The sequence below is a fragment of the Peromyscus leucopus genome, unplaced genomic scaffold, assembly GCF_004664715.2.
Source record: "Peromyscus leucopus breed LL Stock unplaced genomic scaffold, UCI_PerLeu_2.1 scaffold_1271, whole genome shotgun sequence".
NCBI classification, from domain to species: Eukaryota; Metazoa; Chordata; class Mammalia; order Rodentia; family Cricetidae; genus Peromyscus; species Peromyscus leucopus.
Window position 1 is genome coordinate 1 of NW_023504415.1, and position 17,709 is coordinate 17,709.

Consider the following 17,709-nt stretch of genomic DNA (forward strand, 5'->3'; position numbering starts at 1 on the left):
CCAAGCATCTTTCCTTCCTACCCTCCCCCTACCCCCGTGACCTTGGCATGACTATGTTTCTTTGCAACTGAATATTTTGTCATCTAGTGTCTAAAGGGAAGAAGGAGCAGCTGGACCATGTGAGACACACAGATGATGACCCTTCTGCCCCAGTTGCCCTTCCTCTCCCAGAACCGCAGTACATGGATCACTACTTACTCTTTCATGGTGATAGGCTTGCCTTTCTCTGCCTCTCTTCTCAAGTATTTTACCAAAATATCTCCATACTGTTCAATGATGGGGAACATCTAAGCACAAAACACAAAGGCATCCATAGTTAAGTGTGGGGACTCAAGTCTCATAAACGTTTCACCTAAAAGTCCTTTGAGTCACCTCTTTGAGTTTTCCACTAGTGAAGGCTGGAGACAGCAAGGCTCGAATTCTCTTCCACTCCTCATCCTTAGTCATGGTGATGGCTTTACTCATAATCCCCACAGGACCAAAATCCTAGAGTCCAAGAAATGCAAATTTAGGTTTCTGTAAGTCCAGAATTATCCATGGTTGCAAAAGTGCTAAGTGGATACTGCTGTATAAAAATTAGTTACTGACTGTTTACTATGGATCAACCCTCATGCTAGATGCAAAAAAATGTTAGAATTTCCTCACAGTCCATAAATCAGGTGCTCACTGGGCTGCCTGTTGAGATTTCAAATCTCTATATTTCAGGATCCTTCTAAATGTAAATCTCTCTGTGGTTGGAAAATTAGTTCCATGGTTTGAGAGAAGATGGGAACAAGATATAGCAGATTCTCCAGACCTATGCAGATGGCAAGAGACTTGGGTACAGATGGAAAGTTATCTTTGCAGCAGACAAGTTCTGTAGCTCTATATTTATAACATTACCAATGTGAAACTTCCTTCTACCTTCCATACTTCTTTTTTATACTATTGTAGAGTCTTCCAACACGCCCTTATGTGAAAGTGCTCAGCACAACAGGAAGAAATGTAAGTGGCTTCCACTTGATGAAGGGCAGCTGCAAACTAGATCTTCTGCCAACTTCATCAAATGACCCAAGGCTGAATGATGGTCAGAGAGATGGTAGCAGGTTAAGGTGCTTGCTGCCAAGCCCCTCAACCTGAGTTCAATCCCCAAGACCCACAAGGTAGAAAGAGAGAACCAGTTGGTTTTCCCAGATAGATCAGTGGGGTAGGCATGGTTTAAAAAAGAGAGAGAACATTGAACTAAGTATCATACCTAGTACAAAATTAACATAAATAAATCCATATGTTCAAGAGCAAATCTCAAAAGTGTGTAATTTGTATTCAAGCATACCCACACAGGAGGACCAGGTAAAGAGTCATCAGACTTGACACTGACCCCACAATCCATGGAGAAGGAAAATGGATACACAAGGTAAAGAGAAGAAGACAGGCTGAACAAGGCAGCTAATGGGCTAGCAAGAGGGAATTGCCTGATCAAGGAGCAGCTCGGCATTCTCAGTGTTTGTCACCACACAAATCTAGACCTGTGGTTAAGTGTACTTCACCACACAGACATGAGAAAGGTCCTGTGAGACAGGAAATGTAAACACAATCTAGATGACAACAGTGTTCATCTGCAATTAGATTACAATAATATAGTATATTTACACTTCCTATTAACAAAATGAATGCCCAGACCCTGCTTATATGTTATTGTGGAAGCCACTGTGAATCTATATTTATTTCATTTTTTTAAATTTATTAAGTAGCCCGGAGGTGGCAGTGAATGCCCTTAATCCCAGCACTCAAGAGGCAGAGGCAGACAAATCTCTGTGATTTCAAGGACAACCTCGTATATAGAGTGAGTTCTAGGATAGCCAGGACATATTAGAAACCCTGTCTTGAAAAATTCAAAATAAAAAATAAAAACAAATACCCAGTATAGCTGGGTGGTGCCGGCACATGCCTTTAATCCTATAATTTGGGAGGCAGAAGCCGGTAGATCTCTGAGTATGGGCAAGCCTGGTCTATAGAGTGAGTTCTCTAAAAAATCAAACCCATCAAACAAAATAAATTCAATAAGTAAAATGTAAAGTTGTGTATTAGTAAATGGGGGAAGCTTGAGATATGGCACAACAGTTAAGGGCACTTGCTGCTCTTCTGGAGGAGCCAGGTTCAGTTCCCAGAATCTATGTCAGTCCACTCACAACTGCCTAGGACACCAGCTCCAGGGCATCTTGCATGCTCTTCTGGCCTTTGCCAAAACCTGCACACATATGTCATTCACTCATATAAACACACATATATAGACATAAATACAAATATTAAACATAAATCAACTTTTTAAATTGAAACAAAGTTACCTACCCTTCTGTTTGTGAAGACAGAATAGCATTCTTTCACTAGTACATTCTTGATCATCTCTGTGTCTGTGATAGCTAACACAGGTGTATGACCATCAAAAAACCTGTGTGGGGAAAACAGCTGATTAACCCAAGCCAGGTTCTGAAGCCAGAACCCCAAATCCAGACTTTGATTCTCATGTTATGTGACCCTCCCTCTGGTTATACAACATATTATCACAGGAGGTCCCAGTCCAACTTAGGGAGTCTGACCACAGATCCAGTGGAGTTTTTGTAAAGTGATAGGTAATGTCATTTAGGACACTATGAGTCACTTAAAGACAAAAAACTTTGTAGTGGGAATCTAGTAGAGTCATTGCATCTAGAATAAACACTAGAATGAAAAAGTTGCTTTTTACTCTATTTAGGGCAATGACAGAACGTATTAGTTGTTTGTTGAAGGTACCTAGACCTTGAAGAAATCATAATAGAGAACAGTGACTATTTTCTATGATTTGTAGGGTTGTTTTTTTGAAGGGGTTTTCCCTCTGTTGCATGACTTTAGTCACAAGACTATCCAGGCATGCTTGGAGTTCTTGAATTATTGGGTACTACAAACAGTGCACAGTAAGGACTGAAGTATCTGGGGTGTGATGACTTCCTTCAGAGAACATCTAGAATAGATTAAAGGACTTTGGTATAAGAATCTCACTGTATCCCAAACACAACCTTTTAGCCCAGCTTAAGTTACAGGAAAACCCCACCTGATATCCTCATACAGTAAAAGAAGCCAATTAAAAGTTACAGCAAAGCAGGGTCATAATAAAGAAAAAATGTAGTAGGTACAACGACTGCTAAAAGAAATAATAGTTTTCTTGCAGCTGCAAAGTAACCAAGGACAGCACCTCCAGATGGAGGTGCATCAATCCTGAGTCTGCTCCTTCTTGCAGCTGCAAAGTAACCAAGGACAGCACCTCCAGATGGAGGTGCATCAATCCTGAGTCTGCTCCTGTGTAGCCTGAAAACCCGAACCCCCACCTGCTTCACCCCTTTGCTTTACTCCCTATAAATACCCTTCCCAATTGCTACTCGGGGTCTCTCCTGCTGTGCTGCTGTGTCAGATGACTAGACAGTCACTAGTTAACTTGTAACACTACAAAGACTCTTTGCTTTGGCATTAGATTCAGTCTCTTGGTGTATTTTGGAGTTACCCTAGGTTCAACATTTGAAGGTTCCACCAAGATTCCCAATCCCACCACTACCACTCTCCATTGAGTCTTACGGTGCCTATTATCTGGTAACATCAAATTTGTTTTACAAGCTTTTTTGGTTTCTGTTTCTGGCTATTTATGGCAGTAGGAGCTCTGTCTGTGAAGCCCGCATAAGATCTATGGTGGATTCAGTGGCAGGTCGTGGGTTGGGGTCCTGACACACGTCCAGGGCTCCTTTGAGGGGTAAGGAGACCCGTCTGAAGGGAAGACGATTCCCCTGGTTTTTCTGGAGAGGCTAAGCAGGTGGCAACTTCAAGCTGAGAGTCCACTGACTCATTTTGAGATCTATGCATGACTGTCTGTCTTGTCTGTCATTGTCTGAGTGTTTGTTGCTGTGTTTATTCCTTTGTTTGATGGTTGGAGCAAATTGAATACCCTAAGAACATGGGTCAAACTAATAGTCACCTTACTCCATTAAGTCTGTTTCTTAACAACTTGAAGGATTTCAGGGACCATGGACACAGCGTTGGGTTAGAAGATCTGAAACCTGTGAACCTGGGGAACCTGTGTGAGCAGAAATGGCATGCCATTTACACTACCTGGCCACAAGAGGGCACTTTTCATTTATCTATTATAGGAAAGACCAAGGATGTCATTCAGAAAGAACATCATGACCAGCTCCCATACATTTCCATGTGGGAAGATGTGGTCTACTACCTCCACCCTGGCTTAGGTCCCTGGTTTCAACTCAGCCACCAATAGAGTTGCAGATTTTTACACTGAGAAAGGAGGGCCAACCCAAGAAAGCTACCCCTGCTGCTCCCCTCCCCACTGTCTTGCAAGGTAGAATGGAGGAAGAGTTCTTCCTCACACCTCTGCCCTATCCCTAGCTCCTTCCCTTCTGAACCCTCCACAGGTTCCCTATTTCTCCAGGGAGAAGCCAATGGAATGGCTCAGCCTGTGGTCTTGCAGGTGGCCAGCCCCCCTACACCTATAGATGTATCCCCTTTTAAGACTCCTCAGGACCTCAGCCAGAGTCCACTGCTTTACCTCTTCAGGTGCTCAGGCCCTGGAACAAACAGTGAATTGAGATTGATCAATACTGGCTCTTTGCAATGGTTGATCTATGCAAATGGAAAAACTAATACTCCCTTTTCTCAGAAAACTGAAAGGGCTTATTAACCTGTTAGATTCAGTGATATTTACACACTTCCCAACCTGGGATGATTGCCAGCAGATATTGCAGATTTTGTTCACAACAGAGGAGAGGGGACTAATTGTGGTAGAAGCTGGGAGGCCAGTTTTCAGTCTGAAGGCCTCCATACCACTGACCAATCTATGATCAATGCAGGGTTAACATTGACCAGTATTGAATGGAATTTCAATATATCTGAAGGTAGGGAGACTCTTAAAATCTATTGCCAGACTCTAACAGGGGTCCCCCAGGCCACAGAGTGGCAACCCACTAATTTGGCCAAAATTAATAGCATATCACAGGAACCAACCGAATCCCAATAGCCTTTTAGAGCAGCAAATGGAGGCATTCATGACCTGATCTCCAGTGGATCCTGAGGCAGCAAATAACAAATTGGCTGTGATCCTAGCCTTTGTTAATCAGGCCACCCCAGTCATTATAAAGAATCTACAGAAAATGATAATCTAGCAGGGAAATCTTTATCTGAACTGCTAGAGGTGGCATCTAAGGTATACAACAACAGAGACCCCAGAGGAAAAACAGGCCAGGTCAAGGGCTGAAGAAAATGAACGGGGGTGGGGGTGGGGTGGGGACAGGATAAAGGCTTCAGAGAATGAAAGGCAGAGGCAGTTGAAACAATAGGTGATCACATGACATGGCATGCCTATTTTTAGCAGTCATGGTTTCAGACCCAGAGGAAAGACAGAAGCTACTATGATGCCTTGGTGGGAACCAAGGTAATCCTTCCTGCCAGAGAGATATGCCCCCTTTGCAGAGAGACCAATGTGCCTACTCTAAAGAAATGGACTATTGGGCAAGGAATTTCCCCTATAAAGAAGGACATAAAAAGCTGCCTCCCCAGGTGATAACAACAAAACATGAGGAAGAAAGTGATTGAAGGGGATGGGGTTTGAGTCCCCACCCCGAACCTAGGGTAATATTAAAATTGGAAGGGAGGCCTGTCCAATTCATGGTGGATTCACGCATACAGCATTCAGCTCTGACAGAAACTGTGGGCCCTATAACCAAGAAAAAGGTATGGGTACAGCGAGCCACTGGCATGAACCAATACCCATGGACTACCCAAAGACAGGTGGATCTTGGCTTGTGCTGGGTATCCCATTCTTTTCTGGTCATGCCTGACTGTCCATATCCCCTTCTAGGAAGAGACTTGATAACTAAAATTGGAGCTCAAACCACATTTGAACAGGATGGGGTGGCAGTAACAGACTTAAAAGGAAAATCAAAATAAGTCCTGACAGTACAATTGGAAGATGAATATAGAGTATATGAACAGCCATCCCCATGCCATGAGTTGGTTCCCTTGGCTGAAATTATACCCAGAGGCATTTTTGGAGACAGAGGGGGCCTGGACTGGCTCAACACTGACCCCCCATCTTGGTGGAATTAAAACTGTGGGCTACCAAGGTATGGGTCTATCAATATCCCATGTCAGCAGGGTATCTCCCCTCACATCCATTGCCTGCTTGACCAAAAGATTTTAAAACATTGTCAGTCATCCTGGAGCACCCCCCCCTACTCCTGATCCAGAAGTCAAACTCTGATGACTACTGCCCAGTTCAGGACTTGAGAAAGGTTAATAAATGGGTCATTGACATTCACCCCACTGTCCCAAATCTGTATACTCTTCTGAGTTCATTGTCACATAGTCTATAAAGGTATCCTGTCCTAGATTTAAGAATGCTTTCTTCAGCCTGCTGCTGTCCCCCCAGAGCCAGGTTTACTTTGCCTTTGAATGGCATGACCCGGGAAAAGGATTCAGCTGGCAGCAGATTTAGACTCGGCTGCCCCAGAGTTTCAAGAAATCACCCACTATGTTTGATGAAGCCCTCCATGAAGACCTGGGTGCCTACCAGACTGAGCATCCCAGAATTATTCTCCACAGTTTGTGGATGATATCCTAATTGCAACTGCCACCAAAGGCAACTGCAAGGTAGGGACAAGGGACTTGCTTGGGACTCTAGGAATGCTGGGATATTGGGTTTCAGCCCAAAAGACACAGATCTGTTGAGAAAAAGTGACATATCTAGGCTATATTCTCAGAGGAAGGCAACACTGGCTGTCAGAAGCCCACAGAGACTGTGTTAAAGATACCCACCCCAAATGTCAGAAGGCAGGTTATAGAATTCCTCGGTTTTCTGATGCCTATGGATTCAGGTTTTGCTGAGATGGTAAAACCCCTGTATGAGGCCACTCAGCACACCAGACCTTTGAGTGGATGGCCAAACAAGAGAAGACTTCTACACTGGTCAAGGCAGCCTTGTTATCAGTCCCCACACTCGGGCTTCCAGACATCACAAAGCCCTTCTGCCTATATGTAGATGAAAACAAAGGAGTAGCAAAGGGAGTCCTAACCCAGATGCTTGTGGCCTCAGCATGGCCCTCATGCCTGAGGATCACAGCGGCCATTCCTTTGCTTGTCAAGTTGCTGACAAGCTCTCCATGTGGCAGGAACTAACTGTGACAGTGCCTCATGCTGCAGAAGGGGCTTTCAAGCAACCTCCCGCACACAGGTTTAGCAATGACTCACTACCCGACCCTCCTCCTCAACCCCCATGCATATGCTTTGTCTCATCAATGGCCCTAAATCTGGCTACCGTTGCTCCTGACCGGGATCTGGAACAACCAATTAATGACTGCTCTGAGACACTCAGACAAGTTCATGAGACATGGTCAGCCAACATCTGATGCTAAGCTTACTTGGCACACCAATGGGAGCAGTTTCCTCAAGGATGGAAAAAGGTATGCGGGTGCTGCGGTGGTCATGGAGGGAGAGGATAATTGAGCTGAGGCTCTGCCCCCAGGGACATCAGCACAGAAGGCAGAACTGATTGCCTTAACCAAGGACTGACAACTAGCCAAAAATAAAAAACTCAATGTCTATACAGACAGACACTATGCCTTTGCTACAGCACATATACATGGTGCTATATGGGGACTTTTAACAGCTGAGGGGAAGAGTATCAAAATAAACAAGAAATTCTAAACCTTCTGGAAGCCCTGTGGCTCCTGGAAAAGCTAGCCATCATTCACTGCCCATGAAATCAAAAGGGAGACTCCCTGGTTGCCTGGGAAGCCAGCAGGAAGACAGGGCTACTAAAGCAGTGGAAGAGCAGGCAGCCTCTGTATTAACCCTAAAGTTGCCATACAGGGGCCCCCATGAAATAACTGATAACCTGGCATATACTGCAGAAAATCTGGCCATCATTCACAGCTTACCCCATGCCTGGCAGCCCCAGAAGCCAGAAGGATGGTGTCTGACAGGAAGTAGGAAACTAGTCCTGTCTGTTAAAATGGCAACAGACTTACCAAGCTATATTCACTGAGCTACCCACCTGGGCCCCAAAATCCCTGAAGAATTGCTCAGATGAAGAATGCTCATCATTCAGTCTCTGAGACAAGGTGGAGCACATAGCCTCTAGATTCTTGGCCTGCTGACTAAATAATCCCAAACCCACCAGAGGACAGCACTGAGTGCAGCTGAGAGGAGACCACCCAAGGTCTCATTGGGAGACTGACTTCACTGAGGTAAAGTCAGGAAAATTTGGCGACAAATATCTATTAGTTTTTCTTGATACCTTTCAGGATGGGTAGAAGCATTTCACACCAAGCACAAGATGGCTCAGATGGTGGTGAAAAAACTACTGAAGAACATCATCCCCAGGTATGGAATACCTGTATTGCTAGGCTCAGACAATGGGAACTGCATTTGCTGCTCGAGTAACTCAACACTTAGCCAAGGTTTGGGGAATATCATTGTGCTTATAGGTCCCAAAGTTCTGGACAAGTGGAGTGTATGAATCAGATGCTAAAAGAGGCTCTTACCAAATTAACCATGGAGACTGGTGGAGATTGGGTGGCTCTCCTTCCTTTCTCTCTGTATCAAGTCTGAAAGTCTTTATATACACTCAGGTTGACCCCCTCCCATACTCCCCAATTTACAGTCAGAACTGCTCTCTGAATTCAATGATGTTAACTTGCAGCAGCCCCAGTATTCAAGTATATCTGGCTGAGATTATGGGAGGTATATGAAAAAGACCGTCTACCCACACTACGCCACTTCCAGCCTGGAGATTGGGTCTTTGTCCACAGACCTCAATGCAGGACACTAGAACCTTGCTGGAAGGGATCCTTTCATTATGATTCTGATCACCCCCACTGTCATCAAGGTTGATGGAATTGCCACTTGGATCCACCACTCCTAAGCCCATGCAGCTGATCCAGAGTTGACTGAGCTGCTGAGACAAGCATGAGGAAACACCAAACCCTGCCAGAACTAGACTGCAAAACTTGACCCCAACAACCCACTGAGACTTAAACTGAAGGTCATATCTCCCAATGGCCAGGGCGATGCTTGCCTTGTTTTTAACTCTTCTGACATCAGACAGGGCAATCAGTAGCCCATATCAACCCCTAAATCTCACAAGGTAGATTTTAGACACTGATGAGAACCTGGAAAGCAGGTCTCTAAACCTCTCCCCACTAAAGATCTGGTTCCCTGACATTGACTTTGAACTTTGTGGAATAATAGGCCCTGACTAAAAAGTTAAAGCGTGAGATATTGCATGGTCAGCTGATTGTCTAAGAAGGGCACATTTTTGTCTTCTCAGGTTGGAAACAATCAAGGGCTGACAAATATGGGGGCCTATCTGACTACTACTGTGTGGTTTGTGGTTTTGAGTTCACTGGTCACATATGGTGGAAGCCCCTGGTTACAAGAGACCTCATTACAGTCCACCAAAAGCCCACTAGAGTCCCCAATGATCCCACAGTCCTATACCCATGTGACATAGTCCACCTAGAACCTGTCACCCACTGTTGCAACCCTGTAACAATAACCTTCACAGAACAAGGTAAAAGACTAAGGATTGGCATATGGGTGAAACATGGGGTATTAGGCTATATGAGTTTGGATATGATCCAGGGGTCCTATCTACTCTTTAGCTAAAAGCCACAGTCCCTACTCCTCTAGCAGGGTAGGGGATCCTTAAAGGATAGGGCCCAATAGAGTGCTGGCTCCACCTGAACCAGCTCTTCCCCCAGGGAAAACACAAGCTGGTCCCATGCCATTCCAGTCCCCTTATCAGGTTGCTATATTTCTCAGAGCACCTAACCTTATCATACCAGAGCTGGACCCCATCTTGAAACTGCTAGAGGCCTTCTACAAAGTCCTCAATGTCTCTAAACCAAACCCCACCCATTCCTGCTGGTTATTCCTTGACACTAAACCACCCTGCTATGAAGGAATAACTGCCATGGGGAAATACACTGAATCTGACCACCCTTCTCAATGCCATTGACAGCAGAAAGGGGAAGCCAGGCTTATTTTATAGACTGTTGTGGGAATGGGGCTCTGTCTAAGAATGGTGCCTATCTCTTACAAGCCACTATGTAATCAGATCATTCAGATACTTCCCTACAGATACCTCCTGCTTCTGTAGGATGGATGGTGGGCATGCTTCTCTGGGTTGGCTCTCTGTGTTCACAGGTAGGTATTGGGTCAGGCCAAAGTCTTTTGTATATTGGTGTGTCTGGTTCCCAAGATAATCTATCATCAAGAAAAAGACATGTACTCAAGATTAGAGGGATACCAGGCTTGACTGAAAAGAGAACCTTGACAGACCTCACATTAGGTGTCCTCCAGAGCATGAGATTGGCAGGTGCAGGGACAGAGATATTATCTTTAGTGGACATGGCAAATATTAAAATGGTCTGTGAGCTGCAACTGACACAGACATAGAAAGGCTTGAAAACTCTATTGCCCACCTGCAGACCTTGTTATCTTCCCTTGCTGAAATAGTGTTATGTAACAAATGAGGGTTGGACCTTCTATTTTTACAGCAAGGTGGGCTATGTGCAGCTTTTGTGGAAGAATGCTGTTTCTGTGTTGACCATTTGGAGCTAATACATGAATCACTGGCAAAAGTGAGAGAGGGATTGGGAAAGCATGAGAGAGAGAGAGAGAGAGAGAGAGAGAGACAGAGAGACAGAGAGACAGAGAGACAGAGACAGACAGAGAGCAAGTACAGGGCTTGTTTGAGTCACTATTAAACTCATCCCCATGGTTAACGACTCTGATTTCTACCTTATTGTGTCCCTTACTGATTTTGTTACTCTTTACTCAATTTTGCTCCTGTATCCCGAGCTACTTAATTTCCCTCATTAAGGAACAGATAAATACAGTACAGCTAATGGTGTTGAGGTCTCAGTACCTTCCCTTAGGGACCCTCAGAGAGAACCTATGATTGGGTCCTCTTGAGTAACATCAAGAGGGGGAAATAAGGAACCAAGCCTCCTGCCCAGACCCATGCCTTGACTATTCTGCAGCTATGACAGGCTATGGAAAACACCCAACAGAATGTAGGCCCATGGCACAGCATGATGTACCCTTGAGTCCCCAAACTTGAGCCTAGCCCTAGTTACAGGAAAACCCTGCCAGATGTCCTCATACAGTAAAAGAAGCCAATTAAAAGTTACAGCAAAGCAGGGTCATGATAAAGAAAAAATGTAGTAGCCACAACAACTGCTAAAAAGATAATAGTTTTCTTGCAGCTGCAAACTAACCAAGGACAGCACTTCCAGATGGAGGTGCATCAATCCTGAGTCTGCTCCTATGTAGCCTGAAGAACCCAAACATCTTCACCCTTCTTGCTTTACTCCTTATAATTACCTGCCTCCATGCTACTCAGGCTCTCTGCTGCTCTGCTGTCTTGTCAAATGAATGGATAGTCTTGAGTTGACTCATTACAATACAAAGACTCTTTTCTTTGCATGGGATTGGATCTCTTGGTGGTTTTGGTGGGACTCTGGGTATAACAACAGGCTATGGAGGTTGGCCAGGAACAAGACAAGGCAGAAATTGGCAACCTAAATTTGGAATAGGGGCCATTGCTGCAAGCCAAACTGCTCTGCCTTTCAAATAGTTAACTAATAAACCTGTATGGGTGAACAGTGGTCCATAATTAAAAAAATACAGGTGTTTGAGTAAGTAGTATAAAACATTTAGTTGCTAAACACACTGAAAAACTACAAAGCCTTGGTATTATCCTGTATTTATAATAAAAATATCTTTAAAAAAGTACTGATTTAAAAGCTGTAATGAATGCAATTGAACCTATGGGTCCTTTAGAGCCTAGAATTCCATTACCATCTTTATTGCCTAAGGCTTGGCTTATTATAGTTGTTGATTTAAAAGATTGATTTTTTTTTTTACTATTCCCTTGCAGGAACAAGATAAAGAAAAATTTGCTTTAATAGTTCCTACTTATAATAATGCCCAAGCATGTAAAAAGGATATAAATGGAAAGTCCTTCTGAAGGAAATGGTAAATAGTACAATGTTATTGCAATACCTAAATATGTAAAGAATCCTGGTGGTGGTGGTGCACGCCTTTAATCCCAGCACTTGTGCAGAGCCAGGTGGATCTCTGTGAGTTCGAGGCCAGCCTGGGCTGCCAAGTGAGTTCCAGGAAAAGGTGCAAAGCTACACAGAGAAACCCTGTCTCAAAAAAAAGAAAGAATCCACTGGAAGTAGTTTGTAAGCAGTTTCCTCAATTTATTATTTATCATTATGTTCAGGATAGTTGATCACTGTGAACACTGAGATTGCATTAATTAAATAAAATCAACCTTGTTTCAAGAGGCAGAGCCAGGAACTAGTTGACAGGAAGCAGCCATAGAGACTTAAAGGGAGCCTTGAAAATAGAGAAAGGCACAGGAAATAGTGAGGAGGGACTTGGAGTTTGGTGGTCCTGTTTGGTTTGGGACAGGAAAAGAAAAGCTCTCTTTCTGAGACTTCAACTAGGAGGAAGGTCAGCTCATTGCTCCTCTGCCTTTCTGAGCTTGCAGGTTTTCACCCCAGCATCTGACTCCCAAGTCTTTATTGGAAAATCATAAGATTGAGATTTAGTTTTAAAACAACATCATTATATGGATAATATCTTAATAGCTGCCTCTGATTTCAATATCTTTGAAAAGGTGTTTGCTGAGGTGCAACAGATTTTACCTCAATGGGGATTGCAAATTGCTCCTGAAAAAATTCCAAGAGGAGACTCTCTTAATTATTTAGAATTTAAATTAAGTAAGCAGAGAATCCAGCCATAAAAAGGATAGATTAGAAGAGATGAATTACATATACTTTATGATTTTCAAAATTTACTGGGAGATATTAATTGGTTGTGGTCTAACAATTGGACTGACTACTCAAGAATTAAGTAGCTTATTTCAAAATTTGCAAAGTGACTCAGATTTAAACAATCTTAGGTACTTAACACCTGAAGCAGAAAAGGTGTTGTCCCAAGTAGAATAGAAATTGCAAGATGTTTATGTACATCTGTTAGATCTCACAAATTGAATGTATTTTAGTAATTTTACCTTCTACTCAATCCCCTATTGGACTCATTATGCAGAGAGAAGATAATATTTTAGAACTGATTTTTTTGCTCATAAACAGTATGTAAAGATAAAAATATACAAAGGAAAGTTTTCTGAATTAATTATAAAAAGAAGAATAAGATTTTGTCAATTGTCAGAAATAGATCAGGCTGAGATTTTAGTACCTCACACTAATGTTGAAATTATGCAATTATGGGTAATTAATGATGACTGACAAAGAGCCTGTAGCAATTATTTAGGAGAAATCAACAATATATATGCCAAAAGTAAAGAGCTTCAATTTATGAAAAGAACTGAATGGATTCTTCCCCATGTAGTAAAAAGAACACCTATTTCTGGGGCTCTTCCATTTTATGCTGATGCAAATAAATTAGGAATGGCTGCTTGTAAATCAGGAAGTAGTCCAAAGTCCATATTTTTCAGTATAAAAATCAGAATTATATGCCATTATAATGGTTTTATTAGATTTTAATGAGTATCTTAATATGCTTACTGATTCTCAATATGCAAAAGGAGTTGAATTATATACATATACTGTTCAACTTATTCCTGATAATCAGAATTAAATTTGTTATTCATACAACTGCCACAAGCAATCTGGAAAAGAAATTATCCACTATATATCATTCACATTTGGTCTCAAACAGGATCTACAGGGCCATTTGAAAAAGGAAATGAAGAAATTAATCAACTACTAATAGAAAATGTATTAGAAACTTCAAAATGTCATAAAAAATCATGTTAATAGTTAAGGCTTAAAGTAAAAGTTTTCTGTTACCTGGTGACAAGCTAAATAAAGTATAAAAAATGTGCTCCTTGTTCTTGGTACAGTCAAATTCCTTTATGAGCAGGAAATAATCCTAAGGGTACTCAAAGAAATGAAATTTGGAAAATGGATATATTTCACTTAGCAGAATTTGGAAAAAACTAAATATATACAATGATGCATATTCTGGATTTCAATCGGTATCTGCCTTAAGCTCTGAAAAGGCTGATTCTGCAATTACACATTTATTAGAAATGATGGCTGTAATGGGCATATCAATACAAATTAAAACTGATAATGCTTCTGCTTATGTTCTCAGTAAAGTAAATTTTTTTTACATTATAAAATAAACATCATTACAGGGATACCACATAAATACGACAGGACAAGCAACTGTTAAAATATCTCATCATGGACTTCCCTTCTGGACCAGAGGTGAGTATCCGGGTCCAACCCTGCCCCCATCCCTGGGCACCAGCCACTCCGGGAAGACCTGCCCAACTTGGCCACAGGCTCTGGCCACCGGGTGGTCCCCTTATAGCCCCACCAGGAGGGATCCCCTTCCCCAAGCCCCCTGGCAGCCCCTGCAATCTCCGCGCCCTGCCCCCACACCCATCTGCCTGAGACCCCAGTCACTTCCTGAGACTTAGAGACCGGCCCCCAGCTCCCATCCTGCCCCCGACTTCCCTTCTGGACCAGAGAGCTGGACAAGAGAACTCCCTTTTGGACAAGAGAGAGAGACTTCCTGAATCTGTCAGCTCTTTCTGAAACAAGTACACTGATAAGACCAAGAAGGAACCACAAGGAGATGGGCAGACATCAAGGCAGAAGTACATACAACAAAATGAAGAGCAATACAGCGTCACCAGAACCTAGCCCGCCTCCAACATCTAGACCTGAACACCAAAAATTGGAAGAAGCAGAAGAAAGTAGCCTTATGAGTAACTTCATGAAGAAGGTAGAGGCTTGTGTAGAGGAAAAGACAAGAAAATTGGAAGAACGCTGTAAACAACTAGAGGAAAAGGCAAACAAATTAGAAGAAAACAATAAAGCCCTCCAAGAAAACAATAAAGTCCTGGAAGAAAACAATAAAGTCTTACAAGAAAACAATAATGCACTGAGAGAAAATCATGAAAAAGTAATGAAACAAACAAAGGGAACAGTCCAAGAACTGAAAAGGGAAATTGAAAAAATAAAGAAGACACAAACAGAGGGAATGCTGGAAATAGAAAACCTGAGTAAAAGATCGGGAACTTGAGATGCAAGTATAACCAACAGAATGCAAGAGATGGAAGAGAGGATTTCTGGCATTGAAGACACAATAGAAGAAATAGTTTCATCAGTCGAAGGAAACACTAAAGCCAACAAAGTCATGAACCAAAATGTCCAGGAAATTTGGGACACCATGAAAAGACCAAACCTACGAATTATAGGGATAGAAGAAGGTGAAGAATACCAACTCAAAGGCACAGAAAATATATTCAACAAAATTATAGAAGAAAACTTTCCCAACTTAAAGAAGGAAATGCCTATGAAGATACAAGAAGCCTATAGAACACCAAACAAACTAGACCCCAAAAAAAGTCCCCTCGACACATAATAATTAAACAACTAAATGTACAGAATAAAGAAAGAATATTAAGAGCAGCCAAGGAAAAAGGCCAAGTGACCTATAAAGGTAAACCCATCAGAATAACACCCGATTTCTCAATGGAGACTTTGAAAGCCAGAAGGACCTGGACAGATGTAATGCAGACACTAAGAGACCATGGATGTCAGCCCAGACTAATATACCCAGCAAATTTTTCAATCATCATAGATGGAAGGAACAAGACATTCGAAGACAAAGCCAGATTTAAACAATACCTATCCACAAACCCAGCCCTACAGAAAGCACTAGAAGGAAAATTCCAACCGAGGGAAGTCAGATACACACTCGAAAACACAGGCAATAGATAAAGCCACAACAGTAAACCCCAAAGAAGAGAAGTACACACACACTACCACCAAAAATAACAGGGATGAAGAATCACTGGTCATTAATATCCCTTAATATCAACGGACTTAATTCACCTATAAAAAGACATAGACTTACAGAATGGACACGAAAGCAGGACCCATCTTTCTGCTGCATACAAGAAACACATCTCAAATTCAAAGACAGACACTACCTAAGAATAAAAGGCTGGGAAAAGACTTTCCAATCAAATGGTCTTAAGAAACAAGCAGGGGTAGCCATCCTGATATCCAACAAAATAGACTTCAAACTAAAATCAATCAAAAGAGATCAAGAAGGACATTACATCCTCATCACAGGAAAGATCCACCAAGATGAAGTTTCAATTCTGAACATTTATGCCCCAAACACAAGGGCACCCACATATGTAAAAGAAACATTACTAAAGCTTAAACCACATATAAAACCCCACACATTAATAGTGGGAGATCTCAACACCCCACTTTCACCACTGGACAGATCTCCCAAATCGAAACTTAACAGAGAAATAAAGGACTTAACTGATGTCATGACCCAATTGGACCTAATAGATATCTACAGAACATTCCATCCTAACAAGAAAGAATATACCTTCTTCTCAGCACCCCATGGAACTTTCTCTAAAATCGACCACATACTTGGCCACAAAGCAAATCTCAACAGATACAAAACAATCAGAATAACCTCCTGTGTTCTATCAGACCACCATGGTTTAAAGTTAGATTTCAACAACAACAAAAACTACAGAAAACCTACAATCTCATGGAAACTGAATAATGCTCAACTGAATCACCAATGGGTTAAGGAAGAAATAAAGAAAGAAATTAAAGACTTCCTAGAGATCAATGAAAATGAAGACACCACATACCCAAACTTATGGGACACTATGAAAGCAGTGTTAAGAGGGAAATTCATAGCACTAAATGCCCACATAAAGAAGTTGGAGAAATCCCACACTAGTGACTTAACAGCACATCTGAAAGCTCTAGAACAAGAAGAAGCAAAGTCTCCCAGGAAGAATAGATGCCAGGAAATTATCAAAGTGAGAGGTGAAATTAATAAATTAGAAACTAAGAGAATAATGCAAAAAATTAATGAAACAAAGAGTTGGTTCTTTGAGAAAATCAACAAGATAGACAAGCCCTTATCCAAACTAACCAAAAGACACAGAGAGAGAATCCAAATCAACAAAATCAGAAATGAAAAGGAGGACATAACAACAGACATTGAGGAAATCCAGAGAATTATAAGGTCATATTTCAAAAACCTCTACTCCACAAAACTGGAAAACCTAAAAGAAATGGACATTTTTCTGGATAGGTACCACATACCTAAGTTAAATCATGACCAGATAAACTATTTAAATAGTCCAATAACCCCTAAGGAAATAGAAACAGTCATTAAAAGTCTCCCAACCAAAAAAGCCCAGGACCAGATGGTTTCAATGCAGAATTCTACCAGATCTTCAAAGAAGAGTTAATACCAATACTCTCTAAATTGTTCCACATTATCAGAAACAGAAGGAATATTACCAAACTCCTTCTATGAGGCTACAATTACCCTGATTCCTAAACCAAACAAGGATGCAACAAAGAAAGAGAACTACAGACCGATCTCCCTCATGAACATTGATGCAAAAATACTCAATAAAATACTGGCAAACAGACTCCAAGAACACATCAGAACAATTATCCACCATGATCAAGTAGGCTTCATCCCAGGGATGCAAGGGTGGTTCAACATATGAAAGTCCATCAATGTAATACACCACATAAACAAACTCAAAGAAAAAACCACATGATCATCTCACTAGATGCAGAAAAG

General features: G+C 41.9%; 1 protein-coding gene across 1 annotated transcript in view; it reads right to left on the reverse strand.

Annotated features, from left to right (window-relative positions):
• Nucleotides 1-41: 41 nt before the first annotated feature.
• The window catches only part of LOC114687725 (cytochrome P450 3A31-like), a 28,930-nt gene continuing 11,262 nt past the window's right edge, over nt 42-17,709 (reverse strand). Inside the window, exons 4-6 of the mRNA XM_028862359.2 lie at nt 2,329-2,428; nt 373-486; nt 42-287 (exon numbers count right to left, since the gene is read on the reverse strand). Of these exons, the coding sequence (XP_028718192.1) occupies nt 195-287; nt 373-486; nt 2,329-2,428 (307 nt within the window). The 3' untranslated portion in view covers nt 42-194. The remainder of the gene's footprint in view (nt 288-372; nt 487-2,328; nt 2,429-17,709) is intronic.